Source organism: Malus sylvestris, chromosome 17 (genome assembly GCF_916048215.2).
Source record: "Malus sylvestris chromosome 17, drMalSylv7.2, whole genome shotgun sequence".
NCBI lineage: Eukaryota > Viridiplantae > Streptophyta > Magnoliopsida > Rosales > Rosaceae > Malus > Malus sylvestris.
The window spans coordinates 18,066,270-18,091,325 of NC_062276.1; the positions used below are offsets into that span (position 1 = coordinate 18,066,270).

The 25,056-nt window shown below is 39.9% G+C and overlaps 1 protein-coding gene and 1 long non-coding RNA gene across 2 annotated transcripts; both read left to right on the forward strand.

Annotated features, from left to right (window-relative positions):
- Positions 1-1,362: 1,362 nt before the first annotated feature.
- LOC126612635 (uncharacterized) lies at positions 1,363-13,790 on the forward strand. The gene is made up of 2 exons (XR_007619201.1): positions 1,363-1,642; positions 13,603-13,790. It is a non-coding gene; the product is annotated as an uncharacterized LOC126612635 (long non-coding RNA).
- Positions 13,791-17,759: 3,969 nt separating this feature from the next.
- Positions 17,760-19,183, forward strand: LOC126611866 (uncharacterized). Its single transcript, XM_050280192.1, has 2 exons — positions 17,760-17,915; positions 18,395-19,183. The coding sequence occupies exons 1-2, from the start codon at positions 17,760-17,762 to the stop codon at positions 19,181-19,183; spliced, it is 945 nt and encodes a 314-aa protein (XP_050136149.1).
- The last annotated feature ends 5,873 nt before the right edge of the window (positions 19,184-25,056 follow it).

Below are 25,056 nucleotides of genomic sequence, written 5' to 3' on the forward strand. Positions count from 1 at the left end.
AGTTGGTCTCAATGGTCAGCTTCGCAGTCTAGAAATCCCTAACAAAAACACCTGTGTTCTCAATGAAGGGATAATGGAAAACTGTGATGAGGATGGTGGTGAAGGCTCTGATCTACCAACAAGATCGTTTCTTCGAAGACGACTTGACGAACAGTCTCGGACGGTTGAATAGACATTTAGTCGAGGAATCGATAAATTGCACGACATGATACGCAGTACTAGTGAAACACAAACCAGATTGCTTGAAATACTGGTTAGCAAGGTCTACGTCGACATGACCATCGATTTTTCCGGGCCACCAAGAAATAATCTGTTGCCAATAGTACAGGCTGAGCCAATCCCTGCTCGGCTCAAGCCAATTGACTTAGAAAAAAGAAGAGGATCGAGTAGCAGGTCAGATCGATCTGACCAGAGAGTTGAAGCAACATCCGTCGATATGACCAAGGTCCAGCGGATGATTGATTCGGCCATGAAAAAATGGACGAAGTTCCCTAAATTCATCCATCCATATCCAGCTTACGTAGAAAGGTTTGAATATCCTAAAGGTTTCAAAATTCCAAATTTTAGCCTTTTCGTTGAACAATTGTCTTTATCTTCGTTAGAACATGTGCCACGTTTCACTGCGCAATGCGGAGATGTTAACAGTGAATTTCACAAGCTGGGGCTGTTCAACTTTTCATTGACAGGCTTAACATTTGCCTGGTATATCAACCTCCCACCTAATTCCATCCAAAGTTGGGAGGAGTTGGTCGAGAAATTTCACGAGCAATTTTATCGGCCAGGGATGGAAATGTCAGTTTCCTCATTGGCGAGGATGGCTCAAGCATCTGATGAGTCACCAGTGGATTATCTTACCAGATTTAAATCGGCTAGGAATTGGTGCCGAGTACCTCTCCCTGAAGTCGAGTTTGTTAGGCTTGCTTTGAACGGACTCGACGTAGAATACAAAAAGAAATTCTTGGGGGCAAATGATAGGAGCATATTTATGCAACTTAGTTAGCTTGTTCTTGTGCATTTGTGTTGTTATTTCTTAGTTAATTATGTATTTTAAGCTATTTTCATGTGTTTATAGGTCATAATAACAAAGTTGGCAAGAAAGTGCATTTTGGAGCATTTTAGAGCATTTTTTAGCCAAGATTGGATAGTGCAAGCATGGAGACATGAGGATGGACGTTTTTGAAGATTTGAGGCTAGAAATCAACATGTGTGTGTTCAAGTATGTTGACCCATAACTCCAAACATCCATCCACTACACCCATTACATCCACTCATTACCAAACATCCACCCACTACACCCATTACATCCACTCATTACAAACATTCATCCACTACACCCATTACATCCACTCATTGCCACAACGCTCACCCACTACACCCATTACATCCACTCATTACAACTCTATACACTCATCTCCCTAGCCTATAAATACATCCACCCTTCACCATAATTTGGGGGCCATCATCCAAGGACATCACATCATCTACACAACTCTCCACCCTTCACCATAACTCACCTATATCCATCCACCACCACAAGAGACCATCCATTCACCATTCACACCTTGGTGCCGCATATTTGCAAGGAAGGAGGATTGCTTGGAGTTGTGCTAGTCATTCAAATTGGATTGCTGGAGCATTCTAGGTGTATTCTACTTTGGTTTTTAATGTTTAATTTCAATTGTTTCTGTTTAATTGCAAGTATGAGGAACTAAACCTCTTTTGGCTAGAGGAGAATTCGAAACCATGAATATATTTGCAATATGAATTGATTTCTTCCAATTGTGACTTGATAAGTTGTGATTGCAATTCAATTATCTATTTTATTCATAACGGATTTGTGTATGTTTATTAAGGATGCATACTTAGTTTTCATGCATGAATTTGATGCTAGGATATAAATAAGTTTCATCTAATCGTTACAAGTTTATATTCATGAGTAGTGAAGGTTGTTTGTCATAATCACGTTAATTGAATTCTTGGCAAACGTATCATGCATTCATAGTTACAATTGCCTCGTCAACACTTATGATTTTCATGGAACTTCATGATCTTTAATTGTATCTCTATTATGCATTCATATAGGGGACTTTTAGAGAATGATTTGGGTTGTCGCATGCATTCATCCAATTCAATGAGTAAAGGAAAATATGAGGGTTAATTTGTGCATCATGGTTAATCTGGGGTGTTGAGCATCATAGTTTATTGAAAAGCAATTGGAGATTGATTTGTATGCAAGTGTGTCATGTGTGGAAAAATACCTTCTAGCTAGCCCATCATCCATCCAAAACAACCAATTTCGTGCAAATCTGTTTAGTTCTAGTTTCTGTTTTGTTTTACTTTATTTTCGTCCAAAACCCAATCCCCCTTTACTTTAATGTGTCTAATTAGTTAGAATCTGTTTTAGTTTGTGTTTTTCAGTGTTTTGAGTCTATAGAGTCTAGTTATGTTTTTTTAAGTTTCTTTTGTAAGTCAGTTTAGTTTAGATTAGCAATCCCTCCTAATCCCCGGTCCAGAACGATCCCTACTTATACATATACTACAATTGTCAAAAGAGGGTTTAATTTGAGTGCTTAATTTTCATCGCATCAAATTTTGGCGCCGTTACCGGGGATTAGCAATTTTGCTAATCCCTTGTTATTTCTTTTTGTTTATTTTCATGTTTTTTGTTTTAGTTAATGACTTTGTTTCTATTTGTGTCTCTTATTTTTACTTATGATATTTGATTTAGTTTTGTTTCCTTGATTTCAAGTACTAGAGAAGTAAGACATGGATTTTGCTACTATTCAAGCTCAATTGGCGAAACTTACTTCTCAATTGTCACAATATGCCGAAAGGACCACAATGCAAAGTGTCCCTACAGATGGTGTGTCCTATGGGCAAGGATATCCAACTCATCAATGTTCTCAATTCGCTGCGAATGAAAATACTTGGGGTTATCAACGCCATAGCCAATCAGAGGACAACATGTTTTCCAACGCTTACAATTCGGATTGGAGAGATTATTCAGATTACATGTGTGGAGAACCACAACAATTCCAACAAGATGGATTTTGGCAGCAAGAAGATGAGTTCTATTGATAAGAGCATATTTATGCGACTTAATTGGCTTGTTCTCGTGCATTTACGTTGTGTTTCCTTAGTTATTTTAGTGTTTAAAGTCACTTTTGTGTGTTTTCAGATTCTAAGGGCAAAAGATGCATTTTGGAGCCTTTTGGAGCAAAATTGGGCTTGGAATGATTATCACATGCTTAGAGCAAAAGGATGGACGAAATTAAAGACCAAAACATGCAAGGAATCAGCCAAAGAGAGGAAGAAAAATTAATTCAAATCAAGGAAGGAAAAGGAATCCAAGAAGAAGAGGGATTGACTAAGTCCAAATTGCCTAATTTGGTCTTAACTTTCCTATTTCCAATCCATTCAATTTCCAGCAGCAAGGAGGCTTCCTAAATAATTTAGGACACTTAAATACAGCTTCTAGAAATCCTAATACCTGCCTAGGAAGTTGCTGCACCCAACCCTCCAACTTACCTTTATTGCCGCACCAAATCTGCAAGGAAATCACATTCCCTTTATTTTCTAGTCTTTGCCGCACATCACCTTACCTTTTCTCCTTTTAATTCTGATTTCTTACCTTTTCTTGGAGGATTTGGAGATTTAAACTTAGCCAATTTCAGTCCCAAACCGTGCCATACCTTTCCTATACATATATGTTATTGCCGCATCCCCCTTGGCACTTTCCCTTAAGTTTCTGATTTGATTTCCTATTTCTAGAAGCTTTTGACTTAATTTATGTTTACCTAAATAACCTAGGGTTTTAATTCCTGAAATCCCTTTAAATAAACTTCCTTTTGGCAGCCACAAACATCCATAGAATAACCATTCACGCCAGAAACACCTTACCACTCTCAGCCGCACCATTCTACCACCATTCACCCTAATTTCTACCTAGAAACATACATAGCCGACCCCTACACCTATCCTAAACATAAACCCATCATTCTACATCATCCATAAGCCCCTAAACTCAACCCCAACCCTTGTATCGCAGCAAATGAGAGGAAGAAGAAGTACTTGGAAGTTCTAGTTGTTCAACATTGAATCGTTGGAATATTTAGGTATTCTCTTTCTTATATTTACAATGTATCAATCTGTTTTCCTTTGTTTTGTGAACATGAGGAACTAAGCCTTTTTGGCTAGGGGGTTATTCAATACCATGATGATACTTGCAAGATGAATTGATTACGTCTAATTGTTATTTCATGAATTGTGAATGCAATTTGCTTAACCGTTTGATTGATGACTTATTTTTGTGTGTTGATTAAGGTGGCCAACTTAGTTTTCATGCAGGAATTTGAAGCTAAAATATAAGGAAGTTTCACCTAATAGTTACAACCTTATATTTGCAAGTAGTGGAGGTCGCTTATAAATGATCGTGTTAAGTGAATTCTTGGCAAACGTTTCATGCTTTTCATAGTAACAATTGCCTCGTCAATGCTTATAGTTTTCATGAAGCTTAATGATCTTTGATTGTATCTTTATTGTGCTTTTCACGTAAGGAACTTTTAGAGAATGTTTTGAGTTGTTGCATGTGCATTCCCATCCAATTCAATAACGTAAGGAAGACTTGAAGGTTAAAAAAGTGCTATCACAGTTAACCTAGGGCATTGAGATTCATAGTTTATTGAAAAAGGCAATTGGAAATCAATTTGAATGCAAGTGTTTCATGTGTGGAGAAGATCCCCCTAGTTACCCCATATCTCATCAAATCACCTAATCTTATCTAAGAATCTGTTTTCATTGTTCTTGTTTTAATTTAATTATTTTCGTCCAAAATCAATCCCACCTTATTTCTTTGAGTCATATTAATTAGAACTTGTCTTAGATTATGTTTTTAAGTGTTTTAGGTCATTAGAAAACCAAAATTCGTCCAAGTTTGTGTTAGAGTCCCAAAACTGCCCAGAAAGTGTTTTAAGGCAGTTTTGAGTGTTTTTTGTGCTGTTTTGAGTCTTTTGATTTGTTTTAGTGTTTTAGAGTTTAGTTTTGCGTTCTTTGAGTCTAGTTGAGTGTTTTAAACTTTGTTTTACATATTTGAGTCAGTTTAGAGTGTTTTAGCAATCCCTCCTAATCTCCGGTTTAAGAACGATCCCTACTTATCCATACTACAATTGTCAACAAGAGGGTTAATTTGTGTGTTTAGTTAATTTTACGCATCATCTATCACTGGCCATATGAACCATCACAGCCACCACAACAATCTGCCCAATTCAATTCAGGTACATCTTTGAATAATGATATGTTTAATAAGTTACTCACCTCTTTGAACCAGGATGTAGAAAACCGAAACAAAGAGGTGCAAAATCAAGCCAAGAAGACGGGCGAATTGGAAAAGCAATTTGGGCAAATTATGGAGTTCACGGCACAAATTCAAGAGCAAAGTGAATTCTCCAACTCAACTGTTGAAAATTTGAAGGAAGATTTTGAAATCCATGATGCTATCACTTTGGGAAGTGCTATGGAGGTTGGAGGTGAACCGAAGACATCCAAACCAAGCCAAAACATGGATGAACAGCTGTTGCTCGAAGAAGAGGAGAATAACAAGGCCACGGCAAGGGAAGAACCACATTTGCCGCAGCCCCATATGCCATCTATGCCGTCCACTACAACCAAGGTAAGCCTAAATCCAATTTGTCCTGACCCCGTTTCACAAAATGTCCTTATTCCTTGCAGGATCATGCAATCCAAGGAAGAAGAGGGTGAGAAAGGCATCTTCGAAACCTTTCCAACGAATCAAGAGCAAGAAGTGGATGGGGAATGTCTAGAATTCATCAAAGAAGATACATTTGAGACGAAAATTCCCAAAGAAGTTGGATTTTATGACACGGGACAAGTCATAACTCTCAAAACACCAAATCTGGCCAAGTCCCATATCCCTGCAACCTTCAAAGATGTGGTGTTCATAATTGAGTTTGTGTTGGAGCAAGCAAGTAAGCCATCTTCTCCAACTTCAATTTTATTATATACTAACTTGCTGATTTTGATGATTCAGGCACCTACACTAGAATTTAAACCATTGTCGGATCACGTCAAGTATCACCTTCCATTCAAGGATCAATTCCATGATATGGGCCCTATCCAAGTTTCAAAGGAAGTTTCGTCCGGCTGGAAGACATTAAAGCAAGCGCTTCTTGGGAGGCAACCCATGTATTCAAATAAGGAAGATTTTTGAATTGCTCCACGATTGGTTTTGCATTCCTAAAAACCTTCCATTTTCTGTAGTTTTATTTTGCCATGATTGTCATTTTTATTTGTTGCTGGTTTAATTGTTTTTGGTGTGGGTTTATTTTCAAAACACTGACAGTTATGCAAGGTATTTTCACATTCATTTTCATAAAAAAAAAGGGGGGAACATTAAGCAGAAAAAAGCTACAAGAGGGAGCCTTCACAAAGGCTGCTTAGGAGAAATCTCAATAGTCGGTGGAGCCTCAGCAGTCGGCGGAGCCTCAGCAGTCGGCGGAGCCCTAGAAGGAGGAAGCATCGGAGGTTGATCATTTGGAGCTTCATTACGCAGTACAGCCCTAGAAGACGAAGGCAAATGCTGTTGGAACAAACCCACAAACCTCTGATGATCAAGTAAAATCTGACCATCAGATTCCTGCATCTGGTCAATCTTCCTCTTCATGTTTGTAGTATAGTTATGTGCGAGCCTGTGCAACTGTTTATTCTCATGCTTAAGCCCTCTAATCTTCTGTTTGAGACTCATCACTTCAGCCGCCAATGATTCAACTTCACGGGTTCGGGCAAATAGGCGTTGGGCCATATTGGACACGGAACTTGCGCACTACACACTGAGAGCCAGAGAATCCTTAACAGCCAACTCATCAGACCGTTTGGCAAGTAATCTGTTATCTTTGGGAATGACAAGGTTCCTGGCCACCACCGCAGCTGTCATATCATTCTTCATCAACGAATCCCCAACGGTAAGGGGACCAGTAGGGGATATGAAGGATGGGCGTCATATGTTGTCTGGAGAAGGCGGGACTGCCTCTTCACCAAGGTTCAAGTCAAAACGACGGTCGGAAGGGCCAGACATTTTCAGAGGTGTTAAAGAAAGAAGAGGTCGGACAAGTCAATATCGTAAAAAGTGCAATAAGGGAGTTTTTACAGGCAGAAATTCAAGTGTGCTTTGAACGTCCTGCGTACCTCTATAAAAATCAGCACACGATGAGATTTCAGAGATCGAAGAGGCAAGCTTAGAAATTGAAGAGGCCAACTCAAAAATCAAAGAGGCGCCAGCTTTCTCAAAAGCTGGGCTTACTCAGAAACCACGACCAATCTTCTTTTCCAGATTTGTCCGCACTTGTCATATGCAACCTCTGCACTCGACGGGATTTCAGAGATCGAAGAGGCAAGCTCAGAAATCGAAAAGGCATCTGCTTTTCCAGATGTGTCAGCATTTGTCACATGCAGAGTCAGCTTTGCGAAAATCATGGGCAGTTTGTCGAAGCGTCAATTCCAGATATCGAAGAAGCATATGCTTTTCCAGACGTGTCAGCGCCTGTTACATGCAGAGTCAGCTTTGCGAAAATCACGGGCAGTTTGTCGAAGCGCCGATTCCAGATATCGAAGAGGCACTTGCTTTTCCAGACGTGTCAGCGTCTGTCACATGCACATTCAGCCTTGCGAAAATCACGGGCAATCTGTCGAAGATCTCTTGTGAAGTAGAAAGCACGTGAAGTTCACTATTAAATCATCCAACAGTTGTTGACAATAGTGAAAGAATAATACTAGTTATTAATTCCTATAAATGTCACCATTCACCCTCCATTGTAACGCAAACATACATAACCCTTCTTCTTCTCTGAGAATGCCTTTCCAACAAACCCTCTCGAGTCACTCAGTGTTCCTTATTCCTTTGGGTACCTCTGCAAACAACTCATCCAAAGCAAAAGTATTTCATATCATGAAGGTTGAAAGCAAGAGTATCTCATATCATGCTTTCTCCCTGTCCTTTTCCTTGTCGTTGTTTTGGGACAAGGAGAAAGAGAGCAATCAGCCAGCACTTGGTATCAATCTTCCGATCTGGAACCGACTACCTGGAACCTCTTCCTGATTGCTTACCTAGCCTTGCTCTCGAGTACTCATCTTCATCATCTTATGCTTCCTCTTCGTCTACCACATCTGCCTGGGGAACAGATAAGGGAAGTGAAAATGATACCTCGAAGCATGTGGAGACAATTTGCCAATTCATCCTCAGCTAGGGACAAGGAGAAAGAAAGCAAGAAGTGGCACTTGGAAAGATTGAAGAAAGAAACAGACCAACACCTCTACCTCTTGCCTGCCTGCCGTGCAGAAGAAACAAGCAGAGAAGAATGTAGACTGCACAATCAAATCAACCCAGCAGAAGGAGTCTGATTTGAAACCAAGGAACTCTCATATTCCTCGCTCAGAATTCCAAACCAGTTCGAGATCAAAGCTATGGAAAGACAACAAGATCATCTATCTCCAAAACCAGATTTGCTTTCTTAAACTCTACTATGTCTGGTTTTTACTTTGACATACTTGTCATGTTTATTCGTTGTTTGTTTGTTTTTTTTTATTTTTTATTTTTATTTTTTTATTTTTTTTTTGTGAGTTTATGCTTGAAACATTGAGGACAATGTTTGATTTAAGTGTGGGGGGGTAACCAAGTTGTTTTGCATGAAATTCGTAGGAGTTTATCACCCATTACTTCTAGTGTTGTTCCTTGCTGTTTTTAAGTGTTTTTAAGCCGTTTTGGAGTGTTTTAGTGTGTGTTGACATAAAAATCCGAAAATCTCATAAAAATTTGAAAAATTGTTTTGAAAAAAAACCCAAAAAGAGTTGTTTTTGTGTGTTTATTTGTGTCTTAGGGTACCTTCCAACACAATGATGAGGATTTGGTTTTTAATTACATGACTGTTAAAGAGAGTTATAAACATGGAAGAAAATTTGATTTACTCTTTGGTGTATGCTTGGTTGTGATTATAATTTATGAATTCACATGCAATCATAAAAGGAAAAATCAGTTTTTTTTGTAACATGCTTGAAAGAAGGAACTCAAACTAACGTTACATCCTTGAGAGACTTGGGCCTAAACGTTTATTTGGAGAGTTATTAATCTGAGCAATTTTTTTGTTTTCTAAAGTCGTTGCATGATCTCATTATTCTTTGCTTGGTTGCTACTTAGAAGGCGTTTCATCATTTAGTTCCAAATGCTAGAACTCATGCCTATTTCATTCAAAGTATGTTATTGATGTGCATAACACATATTCAAGATGAAGTTGTTTAGTGAGCCAAGAGCCAAAAAGCCTATCCTGTTCATTATGTGTTTAAGTTTAACCCGTTGAGCCTTGTGTTGCCTATGTTCTTTGTTACCCATACTATCCTCACCTAGCCTAGATTAGGACCATCCATACCCTTGTTCTTGAAACATAGTAAAGCATAATTTAGAAGGAATTCCTTTTGTTGAACTCTCGCAGAAAAACAAGGGTGGGGGAAGTGATTCTTGTGTGTGTGTGCACCAAAGTCCTTCATAAGGCACGGGTAGAAAAGGAAAAGAAAAAGAAAAATTCGTGGAAAATAGAATGAAAAGAAGAAAAGTTGTGAAAAGAGTTGAAAAATTTATGAGAAAGAGCTCTAAAGTGTTGTTTGTTGAAGAAAGGGTCAAAAGCATTGAATTCGACCCTAAGTGTTGCATGAATCTTCCCTTTGTGTTTAAAAGTTGATTTTTGCATTCTAAAGTAAATTCCAAGTGTCGATTCCATTACTTTGCTTACTATCGCTTTAAGAACGTTTGTTATTCCTATCCTTTTGATAGGAGCATATTTATGCGACTTATTTAGCTTGTTTTCTTGCATTTTCATAGTTTGTTTGTGTTTATTATAGTGTTTTAAGCTATTTTCGTGTGTTTGTAGGTCCATATGACAAAGTTGGCAAGAAAGTGCAATTTGGAGCATTTTGAGGCAGTTTTGGGCACCAAATGGATAGCTTATGAATGGAGCAAGATGGATGGACGAATTTGAAGTTCAAGATGCTAGGAATGTGCTGAAAAGAGTGAAGAAATAAATCCAAGTCAAGGAAGATAAGAAATCAGCTCAAAAGAAGGAACATTATCCAAAATCTTATACAACCTTATCTTATCTTATCCTATCCTAATCCTATCCTAACTTAATTCCAGTTGCAAAGGGGATTTATTTTCAGATTAAAACACATTAAAATAGGTTTCTAGAAGCCCTTATCCACTCCTACAAAGGTGTTGCACCTTATCCCTTGTTTTTCTAGGAAATCAGCCACAAAACAAGCTTTCTAGAAGGCCTTATCTCCTCTCCTAAAAATCTGGCGCCCCAAACCTTTCTAGAAGTTCTAGAAACCTGATTCTATTCTCCCTATTTCATTTGGATTTCTGACTTCTAGAACCTTTTCCTTCAAGGATTGTGTATTCATTTCCTATACAAATTAGGCCTTTAAATCTTTTTCCTTTGCTACATAGGGGCTGCGAATTTTAGCCTATAAATACCATCCTTTGCTGCACCATTTAGTCACCATCCTCTACCATATTTTTCTACATTCATACATCCCTCAAACACACTCTTCCCTCTAGTGCCGCAGATTGCAAGGAAGGAGAAAGAAGGAATAACCTGGTGCTATGCCTATGCCCAAGCCTTGGGAGTGTTGGAGCGTTTCTAGGTGTTTTCTATCTTTGATTTCAATGTTTAATTTAAGTTATCTTTGTGTAATTGCGATTATGAGGAACTAAACCCCCCTTGGCTAGGGGGGGATTCGAAACCATGTTTATGCTTGCTATATGATTTGAGTACTTCTAATTGCGTTTCATAAGTTGTGAATTCAATTTGCTTATCTACATAAATTAAAACTAATTTGTGTGTGTTGGTTGAGAGTGCACGCTTAATTTTCATGCATAAGTTTGATGCTAGGATATAAGGGAATTTCACCTAATCGTTACGAACTTATATTCAAAAGTAGTAAAGGTTGTTGATCATAATCGTGTTAAGTAAATTCTTGGCATAAGTTTCATGCAATTCATAGTAACGAGTGTCTCGCCAATGTTTATGATTTTCATAGAACTTAATGATCTTTGCTTGTATCTTTGCTATGCAATTCATGCAGGGAACTTGTGAGGAATGCTTTGGGTTGTCGTATGCAATTCATCCAATTCGATAACTTTAGGAAAATCTAAGGGTTAATTAGTGCAATTCACGGTTAATCTGGGGCGTTGGGAATTCATAGTTTATTGAGAAGCAATTGGAAATCGTTTTGTATGCAAGTGTGACATGTGTGGAGAAGAACCCCTTAGCTAGCTTTCCATCCAATCACTTTAACCAATTTCGTTTTAGAATCTGTTCAATTTACAAAGTTTTGTTTTTGTTTTCAATTTTCGTCAAAACTCAATCCCCATTTATTTTAAAGTGTTAGATTAGTTACAAATCAATTTAGTTTGTGTTTTTAAGTGTCTTGAGTCAAGTTATAACCTATTTTCGTCCAAGTTTGTGTTTAGTGTTCAAAACTGCCCAGATTGTGTTTTAAGGCAGTTTTGAGTGTTTCTAGCCTGTTTTGAGTCTTTTGGTTTGTTTTAGTGTTTTAGAGTTTAGTTTTGCATTCTTTGAGTCTAGTTTAGTATTTTAAACTTTGCTTTTACGTTTCTGAGTCAGTTTTCAAGTGATTTAGCAATCCCTCCTAATCCCCGGCCTAGAACGATCCCTACTTACATTCCTTACTACAATTGATAAAAAGAGGGTTTAATTTGTGTGCTTATATATTTCGCATCACCTTTCTTTGTTAGCCATTACCCCCAAGCCCTGTTACAACCCTTGACTTCAATCTTGAGTGTTGTGTGTTTCAATTTGTGGAGTTTAAAATTGATATGAGCATATGGTGTCACTGGTTCTCGCATCTAAGTAGTAGCATTTCATTCATGAGATCATATATATACATGAATTAATAATTCCAGAAATTGCTTTTTTGTTGAAAAACATATGTGAGTACTAGTTTTCATGTTCACATCAATCTTCTCACATATACCTAGTATAGGGAGTGTAGTCAGAAATTCTTGTGTAAAAATAAGAGTGTATCTAGTAAGGAATTGAGGAAATTCTCTAAGGCATGTTACTATATTCAAAATGTTGTTTTCATTGATTAAATGTGAGCTAGTGAATGGTGACTATTATTAAGTATGCTCGAGGGTAAGGAATGCTTAAATCTATGTAAGTGGTGATCTTTGGCATGTCATGTTTAATTGAAAATCCCTGAAGCAAATATTGGAAGGTTAGGTTGTATTTTGTTTGTTTTGTTTTTGTTTCGTTTTGTTTCTTTTGTTTTGCTCGAGGACTAGCAAAAGCTAAGTGTGGGGGAATTTGATAGGAGCATATTTATGCGACTTAGTTAGCTTGTTCTTGTGCATTTGTGTTGTTATTTCTTAGTTAATTGTGTATTTTAAGCTATTTTCGTGTGTTTATAGGTCATAATAACAAAGTTGGCAAGAAAGTGCATTTTGGAGCATTTTAGAGCATTTTTGAGCCAAGATTGGATAGTGCAAGCATGGAGACATGAGGATTGACGTTTTTGAAGATTTGAGGGCTAGAAATCAACATGTGTGTGTTCAAGTGCATTGACCTACAACTCCAAACATCCATCCACTACACCCATTACATTCACTCATTACCAAACATCCACCCACTACACCCATTACATCCACTCATTACCAAACACTCATCCACTACACCCATTACATCCACTCATTACCAAACATCCACCCATTACACTCATTACGGGCTGGTTTGGTATTGCTGTGCTTTGAAAAAAAGCTGCTGTGAGAATAAGCGGCTGTGCTGTGAGAATAATCGGCTGTGAAATAAATCAACAGAGTGTTTGGTAAACTTTTTTGTGAAAGTGCTTTTGGGAAAAAAAAAGCAGTCTGATAGTGGGTCTTTTCATTAAATGAGCAATGTAGCTATGTGTGCTTTGAAAAAAAGCCAGTTTTCCAAAGCTACAAATAGCAGCTTTGGCTTTTTCCTTTGATTTCAGCTTATTCTCACAGCAGCTTCCAAAATAAGCCATTTTTTTCAGTTTGCCAAACACCTAAAATCCTCACAGCTTTTTTTCATGGGTGCTTTTTTTTTAATCACCTCACTCCCAAACCACCCCTACATCCACTCATTACCACAACACTCACCCACTACACCCATTACATCCACTCATTACAAACATTCATCCACTACACCCATTACATCCACTCATTGCCAAACATCCACCCACTACACCCCTTACATCCACTCATTACCACAACACTCACCCACTACACCCATTACATCCACTCATTACAACTCCATACACTCATCTCCCTAGCCTATAAATACATCCACCCTTCACCATAATTTGGGGGCCATCATCCAAGGACACCACATCATCTACACAACTCTCCACCCTTCACCATAACTCACCTATATCCATCCACCACCACAAGAGACCATCCATTCACCATTCACACCTTGGTGCCGCATATTTGCAAGGAATGAGGATTGCTTGGAGTTGTGCTAGTCATTCAAATTGGATTGCTGGACATTCTAGGTGTATTCTACTTTGGTTTTCAATGTTTAATTTCAATTGTTTTTGTTTAATTGCAAGTATGAGGAACTAAACCTCTTTTGGCTAGAGGAGAATTCGAAACCATGAATATATTTGCAATATGAATTGATTTCTTCCAATTGTGACTTGATAAGTTGTGATTGCAATTCAATTATCTATTTTATTCATAACGGATTTGTGTATGTTTATTAAGGATGCATACTTAGTTTTCATGCATGAATTTGATGCTAGGATATAAATAAGTTTCATCTAATCGTTACAAGTTTATATTCATGAGTAGTGAAGGTTGTTTGTCACAATCGCGTTAATTGAATTCTTGGCAAACGTATCATGCATTCATAGTTACAATTGCCTCGTCAACGCTTATGATTTTCATGGAACTTAATGGTCTTTAATTGTATCTCTATTATGCATTCATATAGGGGACTTTTAGAGAATGATTTGGGTTGTCGCATGCATTCATCCAATTCAATGAGTAAAGGAAAATCTGAGGGTTAATTTGTGCATCACGGTTAATCTGGGGTGTTGAGCATAATAGTTTATTGAAAAGCAATTGGAGATTGATTTGTATGCAAGTGTGTCATGTGTGGAGAAAGACCTTCTAGCTAGCCCATCATTCATCCAAAACAACCAATTTTGTGCAAATCTGTTTAGTTCTAGTTTCTGTTTTGTTTTACTTTATTTTCGTCCAAAACCCAATCCCCCTTTACTTTAGTGTGTCTAATTAGTTAGAATCTGTTTTAGTTTGTGTTTTTAAGTGTTTTGAGTCTATAGAGTCTAGTTAAGTTTTTTTAAGTTTCTTTTTGTAAGTCAGTTTAGTTTAGATTAGCAATCCCTCCTAATCCCCGGTCCAGAACGATCCCTACTTATACATATACTACAATTGTCAAAAGATGATTTAATTTGAGTGCTTAACTTTCATCGCATCAGCAAACTTTCAGGATATGTATCATGTCGAGCAATATGATTATTTGCTCCGAGAAGAGAAGATCTCGAAATCCCCATCCCGAGGAACGATTTACAAAAATCCCACGGTCAACTACGCATCGACCGAAGGTGAGGATTCTCAATATGTCAGCATCGACGCGATCGAGATTTTAATAGATAAGCCATACGTTTGCAAGGCATTGACTCAAATTAATTTTAAGGATGTCAAAACCCGCTCGGCTACTGAAGAGATAGCGAAAACATCCAAAGTCTATACTTTTGATATCACAAAGGCCGAAGCAATTTTCGATCAATTGTTATTAGCAAAAATCATCAAACTTGGGCTAGGGCATAACATTCCTAAGGTCGAAGAGCTTAAAGGAAAGACGTATTGCAAATATCATAACTCGACCAAGCATATCACAAACAATTATGTCATATTTCGTGATGATATCCAGAGCTGGATTGACAAAAGGAAGTTAAAATTTCCTGAAAAACGCATAACGGTTGATACAGATCCATTCCCTTCGGCAACAGTTGTCATGGTAGACGCTCATTTTCCCAAGAGCAAAGGGAAAGAGAAGGTCGGGTTTGCCCTAGTATAACACATCCTAAAGCAAAGCTCCCAGCCTCGACTCAAGATCGACCTATTTTCCAATGCGCCACCTACCGAGCTCTCAGGACCGGCCATAGTGGAGTCCATGCCAGACTCCAGTGAAGAAGAAAATGGCGGGCCTATAGTTTTGTGTAGCAATTGTAAGGCACACATTGTATTAACCGAGCCCAAGAAGAAACTGCCTTAGACGCAGATGCCAACATCACGACACTAATCGGCGATCACGGCGGAACCTTCAAAGGAATCGAGTGAAGGCCAACGCCAGAAAGTATTCGATAGGCTCAGCCTAAGGAAACAGACAGATGGTTCTACATCGATCAGACGGCGCCTTGATTTCGACGCACCGTTTTATAACGAGGATTATTATTCACGTAATTCCAATAGCTTGAGCTCATCGGTAAATCCAAAACCTTTAGGCCACCTGAACCACATGACCAACGATGGTACAGCTACAATTCTCCCACCAGCATGTATACCGCGCTTTCCAAGTCTTAGAAACATCGACGTCAGCGTATAGATTGCTTTGCTCAACGGCAAGCGGCCCAGCCTGTTTCGACCACTAAATGGTTGTCGAAAGAGACGGCAGGGAGCGGAGATAATCGACCAACCCCAACAATTATGGCTGAATTACAAGGGCAAAAGGAAACCAATCGCTACTTCGAAACTACCATTGAAGAGTCCGAGAAGCGCATCAAACTCCTTCTTCGGCCCAGGGAGATGAAAGCTCATTTCGAGCAATTTAAGAAAGAAGCTGAAAGCCAACAGCCCCCGTTACATTTGAAAGAACCACTAATCAAAGTTCGGCGGAATCTGCACCCCCTATTCCTCAATGAATCATTGGAATATATGAAAGAGTTTCACAAGAAATATTCCGCCAACGATTTGTATGGCTTGCCCAAGGCATGCCAAGAAGCTCTTGACCTGGCATTAACTTGCCCCGATGCTGAGCAGATCATCCAAAAAACTACTAATCCAACAATGAAAGCTAGATTCCAGCACATTCGAGAGGCTAAGGTTCTCGACTTTGAGGTAGACCCATACACGAACATTGACATAGCCGAACTCATTTTTTCTCTTGAAGGCCTTCAACACCTTCGATATCATTTCGAAGTCTTTTTAGCTGTATCCTTTTTTGGTTTAACAGCCGATGAGAAAGATCGGGTGGCACGTTTGAACACCTACCTGGATACAAGGAACGCTCAGATCGCCTATGAGGAACGAGCTCGAAAGATGTAGTAGGTGTTCAAACGTGCCACCCGATCAGACACCAAATGCATGCGAGCCCGACGACGATAGCCAAAAGGACAAAGAGTCGGATCATATGGCACAAGTGCAAAAGCTTGTTGAGACACATAGTAATCCGACCAAGGATGCTCTAACACACGATCCAATGGGCCCCTCAGTCCTTGAAAATATGGAAATTAGCATAGTCCATGTTCTACCTGTTGAATTCCAGTTGACTACACACCAACCAAGTTCCTTGGATGGCGATGTGGTCATCGAGGAAGCAACACAAGTTGATTTTGTTACTACCACTGAAGACGAATCAACAAACGGCGATGATAAACTTAAAACAGCCTTAGACATTTTGTTTCCCCATTCTTCCTCGGCTAATCCCCATCATCTAAAGTCGTTGTATGTAACGGCTCATGTCGAAGGATACCCAGTCTCCAAAATTTTTGTTGACTGTGGGGCAACTGTTAATATCATGCCTGTAACCATCATGAAGGCGTTACGTCGCTCTAACGATGAACTTATTCCATCAGGGATCACCATGAGCACTTTCTTCGAGGACAAATCTCAAACTAAAGAGGTGCTTCCACTAGAAGTGAACATCGCCAGTCGTAATCACATAACCGCATTTTTCATCGTCAACTCAGATATCTATTAGAAGGCCATTGAGGTTGGTGCTGAAACTGTTCAACAAGATTCAGCGAGACTCGGATTGGCTAGCTTCGTTTTCAATCCCGATTTCTGACACCAGTCAGACTAAACGTCGAGCCACAGTTTCATCGACCATGGAACGATTGCTAGCTCATTGGTATGCGATCTCTAAACAGCCGAATTCGGGTGTTAACCTCATAGAGTTCCTAGCCGAATGAGACAATGGTCCTGTTTTATCTCTTGACAAAGTTCAAGTCGCCCGGCCGAACTCGAAGATAGTCAGCCTTAAGTCAAAGATCCGTTGGAGGAAATAAATGTTAGGACGGTTGATGACCCTCGGCCATTATTTATTAGTGCCTTGTTACCCCGTTCTATCAAATCTGAACTTTGTAACTTACTCGGCGAGTTTAAAGACTGTTTTTCTTGGAGCTATCATCAGATGCCTGGCCTTGACCGAATCCTTGTCCAGCATGAATTACGTATCAAACCTGGTTGCAAGCCTTTTCGACAACCTCCTCGATGATTCTCGACCGAAGTACAACTCGGCATAAAAGATGAAATTGTTAAACTTTTAAATGCCGGGTTTATTCGAACTGCTCGATACGTCGAATGGTTGGCGAATATTGTACCAGTGCTAAAGAAAAATAAGGCCTTACACATTTGCATTGATTTTCAAAATCTGAATTTGGCAACACCCAAAGATGCATATCCCATGCCAATTTCAGATTTGCTAATCGACGCCGCGGCTCATCATGACATGCTGTCTTTCATGGATGGACATACTGGTTATAACCAGATATTTATTGACGAGGTCGATGTTCATAAAACTGCTTTCCGCTGCCCGGGGGCTCTTGGAACCTACGAGTGGGTAGTCATGCCATTTGGTCTAAAAAACGCTGATGCCACATATTAACTCGCGATGAACACTATTTTTCATGACCTGATCGGCATAACTATAGAAGTGTATATTAATGACGTCGTGGTCAAATCGAAAAGTCGCCAAACGCATATTGATGATCTTCGGCAAGCTTTCCTTCGCATGCGTCGACATAACCTTAAGATGAACCTGGCCAAATACGCCTTTGGTGTGTCGCCAACAATTTCTTAGGTTTTCTCCACAATCGCGGCATCGACGTAGACGCGAACAAAGCTCATGCGATTATTGATGCACCACCCCCGACGACCAAAAAACAACTCCAGTCCTTACTCGGGAAAATAAATTTTCCTCGCTGCTTCATAGCTAATTCCGCTGGCAAAATGACGGCATTCTTTACGCTTTTGAAACTTAAGGACTCAGATAAGTTTGAGTTGCGTGAAGAACATTGAGCGGCTTTCGCGCAAATTAAGGTTGCTCTTGCAACTCCGCCCATCCTCGTACTGCCTCGACGTGATAAACCCCTTAAGCTTTACATTTCAAGGGCCGAAGAATCCATCGGGTGCCTCCTCGCACAAGATACTAATGCTGGGCGAGAACAAGCTATTTTCTATCTCAGCCGAAACCTCAATACTCCCGAGATCAATTATTCACCCGTTGAGAAGCTTTGCTTGGCTTTGTTTTTCGCCAAATCAAAACTCCAGCACTATATGCTCCCATTCGTTACTCAGGTCATCGCCCAGACAGATGTCATTCGATATATGCTTACTCGACCAATAGTCAAAGGCCGAATTGGGGAATGGACATTGGCGCTATCTGAGTTTAGTCTGCAGTATGTCCCACAAAAAGCCGTCAAAGGACAAGCGCTTGCTGATTTCTTAGCTCAACACCCCTCTCCATATGGGTTCGCAAGCAACGACGTTGAAATCGAAATGGTGGGAACACATGACAATTATTGGACGATGTATTTTAATGGTTCTAGTACGTCGACATCGGCCAGCGTGGGGGTTGTAATTAAGTCTCCACACCAACATTGTTGGTTCTTTTCCCTCAAGTTAGATTTCGATTATACCAACAATCAGGCCGAATACGAAGCCCTTGTTATCGGCCTTAGCGTGCATCATGATTTACGCGCCGCTCGTGCCCTCGTCTTCGGTGATTCGGAGCTTGTGATTAACCAACTCAATGGAACGTTTCGGTGCATGAGTTGCATTCTGGCGCCCTATCACATGGTTGCCAGCTATTTGACGGTATCACGTTGAATCATATTTCTCATGTTTGGAACACCGTCGCAGACGAACTCGCTCAAATAGCCTCCGGAGCACAACTCCTAGGGGGCGAGTTTGGCCAAATGATACCCATTTTACGGCAATCGTATCCGGCTTTGGTTAATCAACAAGTCCTCCAGCGCGACCAAGTCATCCGTACACGAGTCATGTCCTTACCTTCGTTGTTGGAACAGGAGGATCCTGTAGATATTTGCGCGGTCGAGCCACTACCAAACGACCGGAGAAGGCCAATTATGCAATACCTAGATAATCCCAAAGACAAACAAGACCGAAGACAAGGGTCCATGCCACAAACTACGTCTCGTACCAGAATGAGTTGTATCGAAAGGGCGAGGACGGTTTATTGCTGTTATGCCTCGGCTCGCAAGAAGCCACCCAAGCAACCACAAAGGTACATGAAGGAATTTGCAGAGCCCATCAATCAGGACGCCAGATGCTTTGGCTACTTCGCCAGCACGGTTACTTCTAGCCAAGCATATTGAAAGATTGTATTAAGTATGCGCGAGGGTGCGTCCAGTGTCAAATTCATGGACCCATCCAAAGAGCCCTGGCCGAATTACTTCATTTGATCACCAAACCTTGACCGTTCAAAAGATGGGCAATGGACGTGATCGGTAAAATTACGCCATCTTCTAGAGCAGCAAAACATGCATGGATACTCGTGGCAACTGATTATTTCACTAAATGGGTCGAAGCAAAATCATACGCCGAATTAACATCCAAAGAGGTTTGCGATTTTGTGAAGGAGCATGTTGTGACCAGATTCGGCGTAGCAAGAACGATCATAACTGATAATGGCACAATCTTCACAGCCGAAAGGTTCAAAGAGTATACGACGAGCTTAAAAATTCAGCTTGAGTAGTCCACACCATACTATCCACAAGCGAATGGACAAGCCGGAGCAAGTAATAAGGTTTTGATCGGGATTCTTGAAAAAATGATAAAAGAAAGACCTGGCATGTGGCATTTAAAATTGAATGAAGCCTAGTGGGCATATCGGACTTCACCCCAGTCGACAACGGGGACCACCCCATATGTGTTAACCTATGGACATGACGCGATGTTACCGATTGAGCTCAGTGTAAATTCTTTAAGCGTGATTGAGCATAGTAGTTTGTCCAACGTCAAATACAACCAGGCCATGTTACAAGAGTTAGAAGATTTGGAAGAAGATCGGCTTGACGCTTACAATCTTCTAGTGGCACAAAAGAAAATTGCCGAGCGAGCTTATAATCAAAGAGTCAAACAAAAAATGTTCGACAAAGGATGGCTACTTTGGCAAACTGTGTTACCCATGGGAATTAAAGACCCTAGGTTCGGCAAATAGTCACCGAATTGGGAAGGACCGTTTGTCGTCCATAAAATCCTCGGTAAGAGGGCATACCATTTTAGAGATCGAACCAGTATTATTCACAAGTTGCCAATCAATGGAAAGTTCTTAAAAAAATACTACCCAGTCACATGGGAGATGCAAGAATAAAAGCTCATTTCATTTCATTAATAAGTCGGTTTACAGTCAAATAATTATAGGGTGATGAAGGAAGAAGAGATCCAAGAAGGGCCTTTAGCTTCAGCCATCTCACCTCACCCATTATGACCTCGGCTTGCCGGTTCTTTTTGTCTATCTTCAGCTGCTCGACTCGCTTTGTGTTCGCCACGTATTTGGTTAAACAAGATTTACCGCCCGACTCAAAGTCCCTCGCAAGCTCAGAAGCAATGGCCGACCTTCGTTTTGCCAGTTCGACCATTTGACGGTCGAGGTTAGCCAGGGCCTCCCCTTTCACCTTTAAAGCGTCAATCTTCAGACGAAGAGTGTCTTGAACGGCCATTGTAGCTTTCAAGTCATCGTCAGCCTGAAGAGTGTTCTCGAAAATACTAAAAGATTCCTGAACTCGCTTTAAGACGGACGACGCCTGAACGATAGCTTCGACGCTTAATTGACCTTCAGATCTGAGGTCATTTAGGCATGCACCCAACGAATCAAGACCTTTACGCTCAAGGACTTGTGACGCTGAGAGAGACAGAACTTTTTGGAACCGAACCAGAGCAACTGACTCGGCAAGTTCAGTCGTAGTTGCCGAATGACCAGCCGTTTCAGAAGTGCTTGATAAAAAAACATTAAACTCGACTTCCCATGAAGGCTGCACATGAAAACAGTTTAAGCACAAGGAAATCACAAAAGAATATAGCAAAAAGGTTTTTGGTTTTAAACCAGCTGAAAGGAAACTTTGGCCATGTCTTCGGGTTCATTGCTCGAACCTAAAGAACTTAATGGCCGAGCCCGTGTCTTAGACTGCTTCTCAGTTCACGAGGCCGATGAAGGTTATCTACGTTCGATGGCCACTGCGACGGCCAAGAAATATAGATAACACCATTCGACACGTAGAATTTTCGATGAAAAGAATGGGTAGGCACCTGACATTTAGTATTTTCCTGGTTTAGAGTTCTAAGGCAGAAAAGTAACCAAAGAGAAGCGATAAGGGTACTTACGAAGGCCAAAGTGGCTTCTTGGGGAGGAATGTTGAGGTCCTGGTCTTGCGGGTGAACATGTGTTTCTGCTGTCGCTTTTGGCTCTACGGCAAGTCGTTTTCCACGGTCAGCCACAGGAAAGCCAACTTGAACAACCACCTCGGCAACGGGGGGAGGTTGATTGCGTGGTTGAAGGCGACTCACCAGTGGAATCTCGTTGCTTTCATCGCTCTCTTCTAGAACGACTGCCGTTTGTTTTGGATTTTTGGGAAGATTTTTCTCAGCCAAAGGAATTGCCCCTTCTAAGGCGGGCGCAGCAGCTGATCCCGAAGCCACAGCCGCCTCGACCAGTGGAGCAACAACTAGTTCAACGACTTTAGAGACAGGCCGTACTTGGGTTGTTTCTTTGGCCGGAAGTGGCCGTTTCACTATCGAGGCTTGGACGACGGGAGCAGAAGGGGAAACGCTAGGAGTCGTCACTCCCGTAGTCTGACTAGACATAACATGAATCTCCCGTTCTTCTTTCTTCACCAACTTTTTGACCCGTTTTACGGGTCGAGGGGGTTTGATAGCTGTCTCGGCCTTTTGACGAGGCCGTTTGCTCAACAGGACCTGCGCGGTAGTCTTAGGGGTGGTTTGGGAGTGAAGCGCTTAAATAAAAAGCACCCATGAAAAAAAGTTGTGAGGGTTTTAGGTGTTTGGTAAACTGAAAAGAAATGGCTTATTTTGGAAGCTACTGTGAGAATAAGCTGAAATCAAAGGAAAAAGCTAAAGCTGCTATTTGCAGCTTTGGAAAACTGGCTTTTTTTTCAAAGCACACGGAGCTACAGTGCTCTTTTAATGAAAAGACCCACTATCAGACTGCTTTTTTTCTAAAAGCACTTTTACAAAAAAGTTTACCAAACACTCTGCTGATTTATTTCACAGCCGCTTATTCTCACAGCACAGCCGCTTATTCTCACAGCAGTTTTTTTTCAAAGCACAGCAATACCAAAGCAGCCCTTAGTCCTCTTGGAGATAGTCGACTTTTTCCCAGTCGCAGTGATAGGAGCATATTTATGCAACTGAGTTAGCTTGTTCTCATGCATTTATGTTATTATTTCTTAGTTAATTATGTATTTTAAGCTATTTTCGTGTGTTTGTAGGTCTATAGGCCTTATAAAGCAATAAGATACATTTTGGTGCATTTTGGAGCAATTTTGGGCTTGGAATGAATAGTACATGCATGGAGCAAAGTGGATGGATGAAATTGAAGACTAAAGAAGCTAAGAATGTGTTAAAGAGAAAGAAGAATTAATGTAAAAAGGACAAAGAGCTTAGCCACAAAGAGGTGTCACTCCACCATTCACCTTTCCATCATTGTTGTGCACCACCATTACACTACCTTTGGATTCCTATGCCGTACATCATCATCCATGTTCCCTCCATTGACTCATTTGTTGCATCATTCCACTTCCTTTCCTTTGTCGAACATGTGCACAATATTCTTTCACCTCCTTGCACTCATTGATTCACCACTTACTCACCTTTCCACCCATGCCATGCATAATCACCATTGTCCTCTCCATCATTTCAGATTTCATGCATCATTACATTGAATCATTGCACTCAATTGCTACACCATTTCTTGTTCCCTCCATCATTTCAGATTCATGCATCATTACATTGAATCATTGCACTCAATTGCTACACCATTCCTTGTTCCCTTCATCATTTCAGATTTCATGCATCATTACATTGAATCATTGCACTCAATTGCTACACCATTCATTGTTCCCCCCATCATTTCAGATTTCATGCATCATTACATTGTATCATTGCACTCAATTGCTACACCACTCCATGTTCCCCTCCATTGCCATGCACGTCCTCTATAAAAGGAAGTGTGTGTAACAAAAATTTAGTTCATACTTTGTTAGATCATTCACTCCCATTTTCAACACAACCTTCATACAAACACATTCATTCATCTTCACATCCATTCCTCCATACAAACAAACCTTCAAACACTCACCAACATCTTGTGCCATAGCAAAGGAAGGGAAGGAAAATGCTTGGACGTGCTTGCTATCCAACTTGGATCGTTGAAGCGTTTAGGTATTTTCTTTCTTTTGTTTCTAATGTTTAAATTCATTTCATTTCGTTTTGTTGTAAATATGAGTGACTAAACCCCTCTTGGCTAGGGGTGATTTCAAAGCCATGATCATGTGTGCAATATAATTTGATAAATTCCAGTTATGAACTCTTGAATCGTGAATGCAATTGGCTTAACTATTTGATTGATAACTTATTTGTATTTGTTAATTAAGGGTCGACACTTAATTGGCATGCATAATCGATCGCGTTAAGTTCAATTCCTAGCATGAGTGACATGATGTCATAGTTGCAAGTGCTTTGTCAATGCTTATGATTTTCAGTAAACGTAATGATCTTTGATTATATCTCTATTATGATGTCATGTAGGGAACTTTAGAAGAATGTTTTGGGTTGTCGAATGATGTCATCCAATCCAATAAAACAAGGAAAATCTGAGAGTTAACTAGTTATGTCACGATTAATTTGGAGCATTGTTGTTCATAATTCAATGAAGTAGTAACTGGAAATCGAGTTATTTGCATATATGTCATGTGTGGAGAAAAAGCCTCTAGCTATCTCATCCATCATCTTATTTCTCAAATTTATTTTACAATCTGTCTAGTTTTTCATACTTATTTGTTTGTTTCAACTTCGTCCAAAACTCAATCTCCCTTTACTTTAATGTGTCTAATTAGTTAGAATCTGTTTTAATTTGTGTTTTTAAATGTTTTGATTCAAGTAAAAGTCAATTTTCGTCCAAAGTCATTCCTAGTGTCTAGTTTAAGTTTATTTGGTTATTTTAAGCTGTTTTGAGTATTTTAAGTTGGCTTTAAGTCTTGTGAGTCTTGTTAAGTGTTTTTAAGTTTAGTTTTATGTTTTTGAGTCAGTTTAGATGTTATTAGCAAGCCCTCCTAATCCCCGGTCCAGAACGATCCCTACTTATACTTGTACTACAATTGTCAAAAGAGGGTTAAATTTGTGTGTTAAGATAATTTTCGCATCAAGTTTAGGGTTAAATTTGTGTGTTAAGATAATTTTCGCTTCAAGTTTTTGACGCCGTTGCCGGGGATTAGCAACTTTGCTAATCCCTTATTATTTCTTTTTTGTTTATTTTCATGTATTTTTGTTCCTAGTTGCTGATTTTACTTGTTTTCTTGTTTTAGGTGGTTTATGACTCGAAGTTCTCAACCTGTTCATAAGCACATCATTGAATTTGACGACGATTTTGAACGAACTTTGAGACGAGCAAGGAATCAACAAGATCCCCAACCATCTCAACCTGCACTAGACCTTGAAGAAGA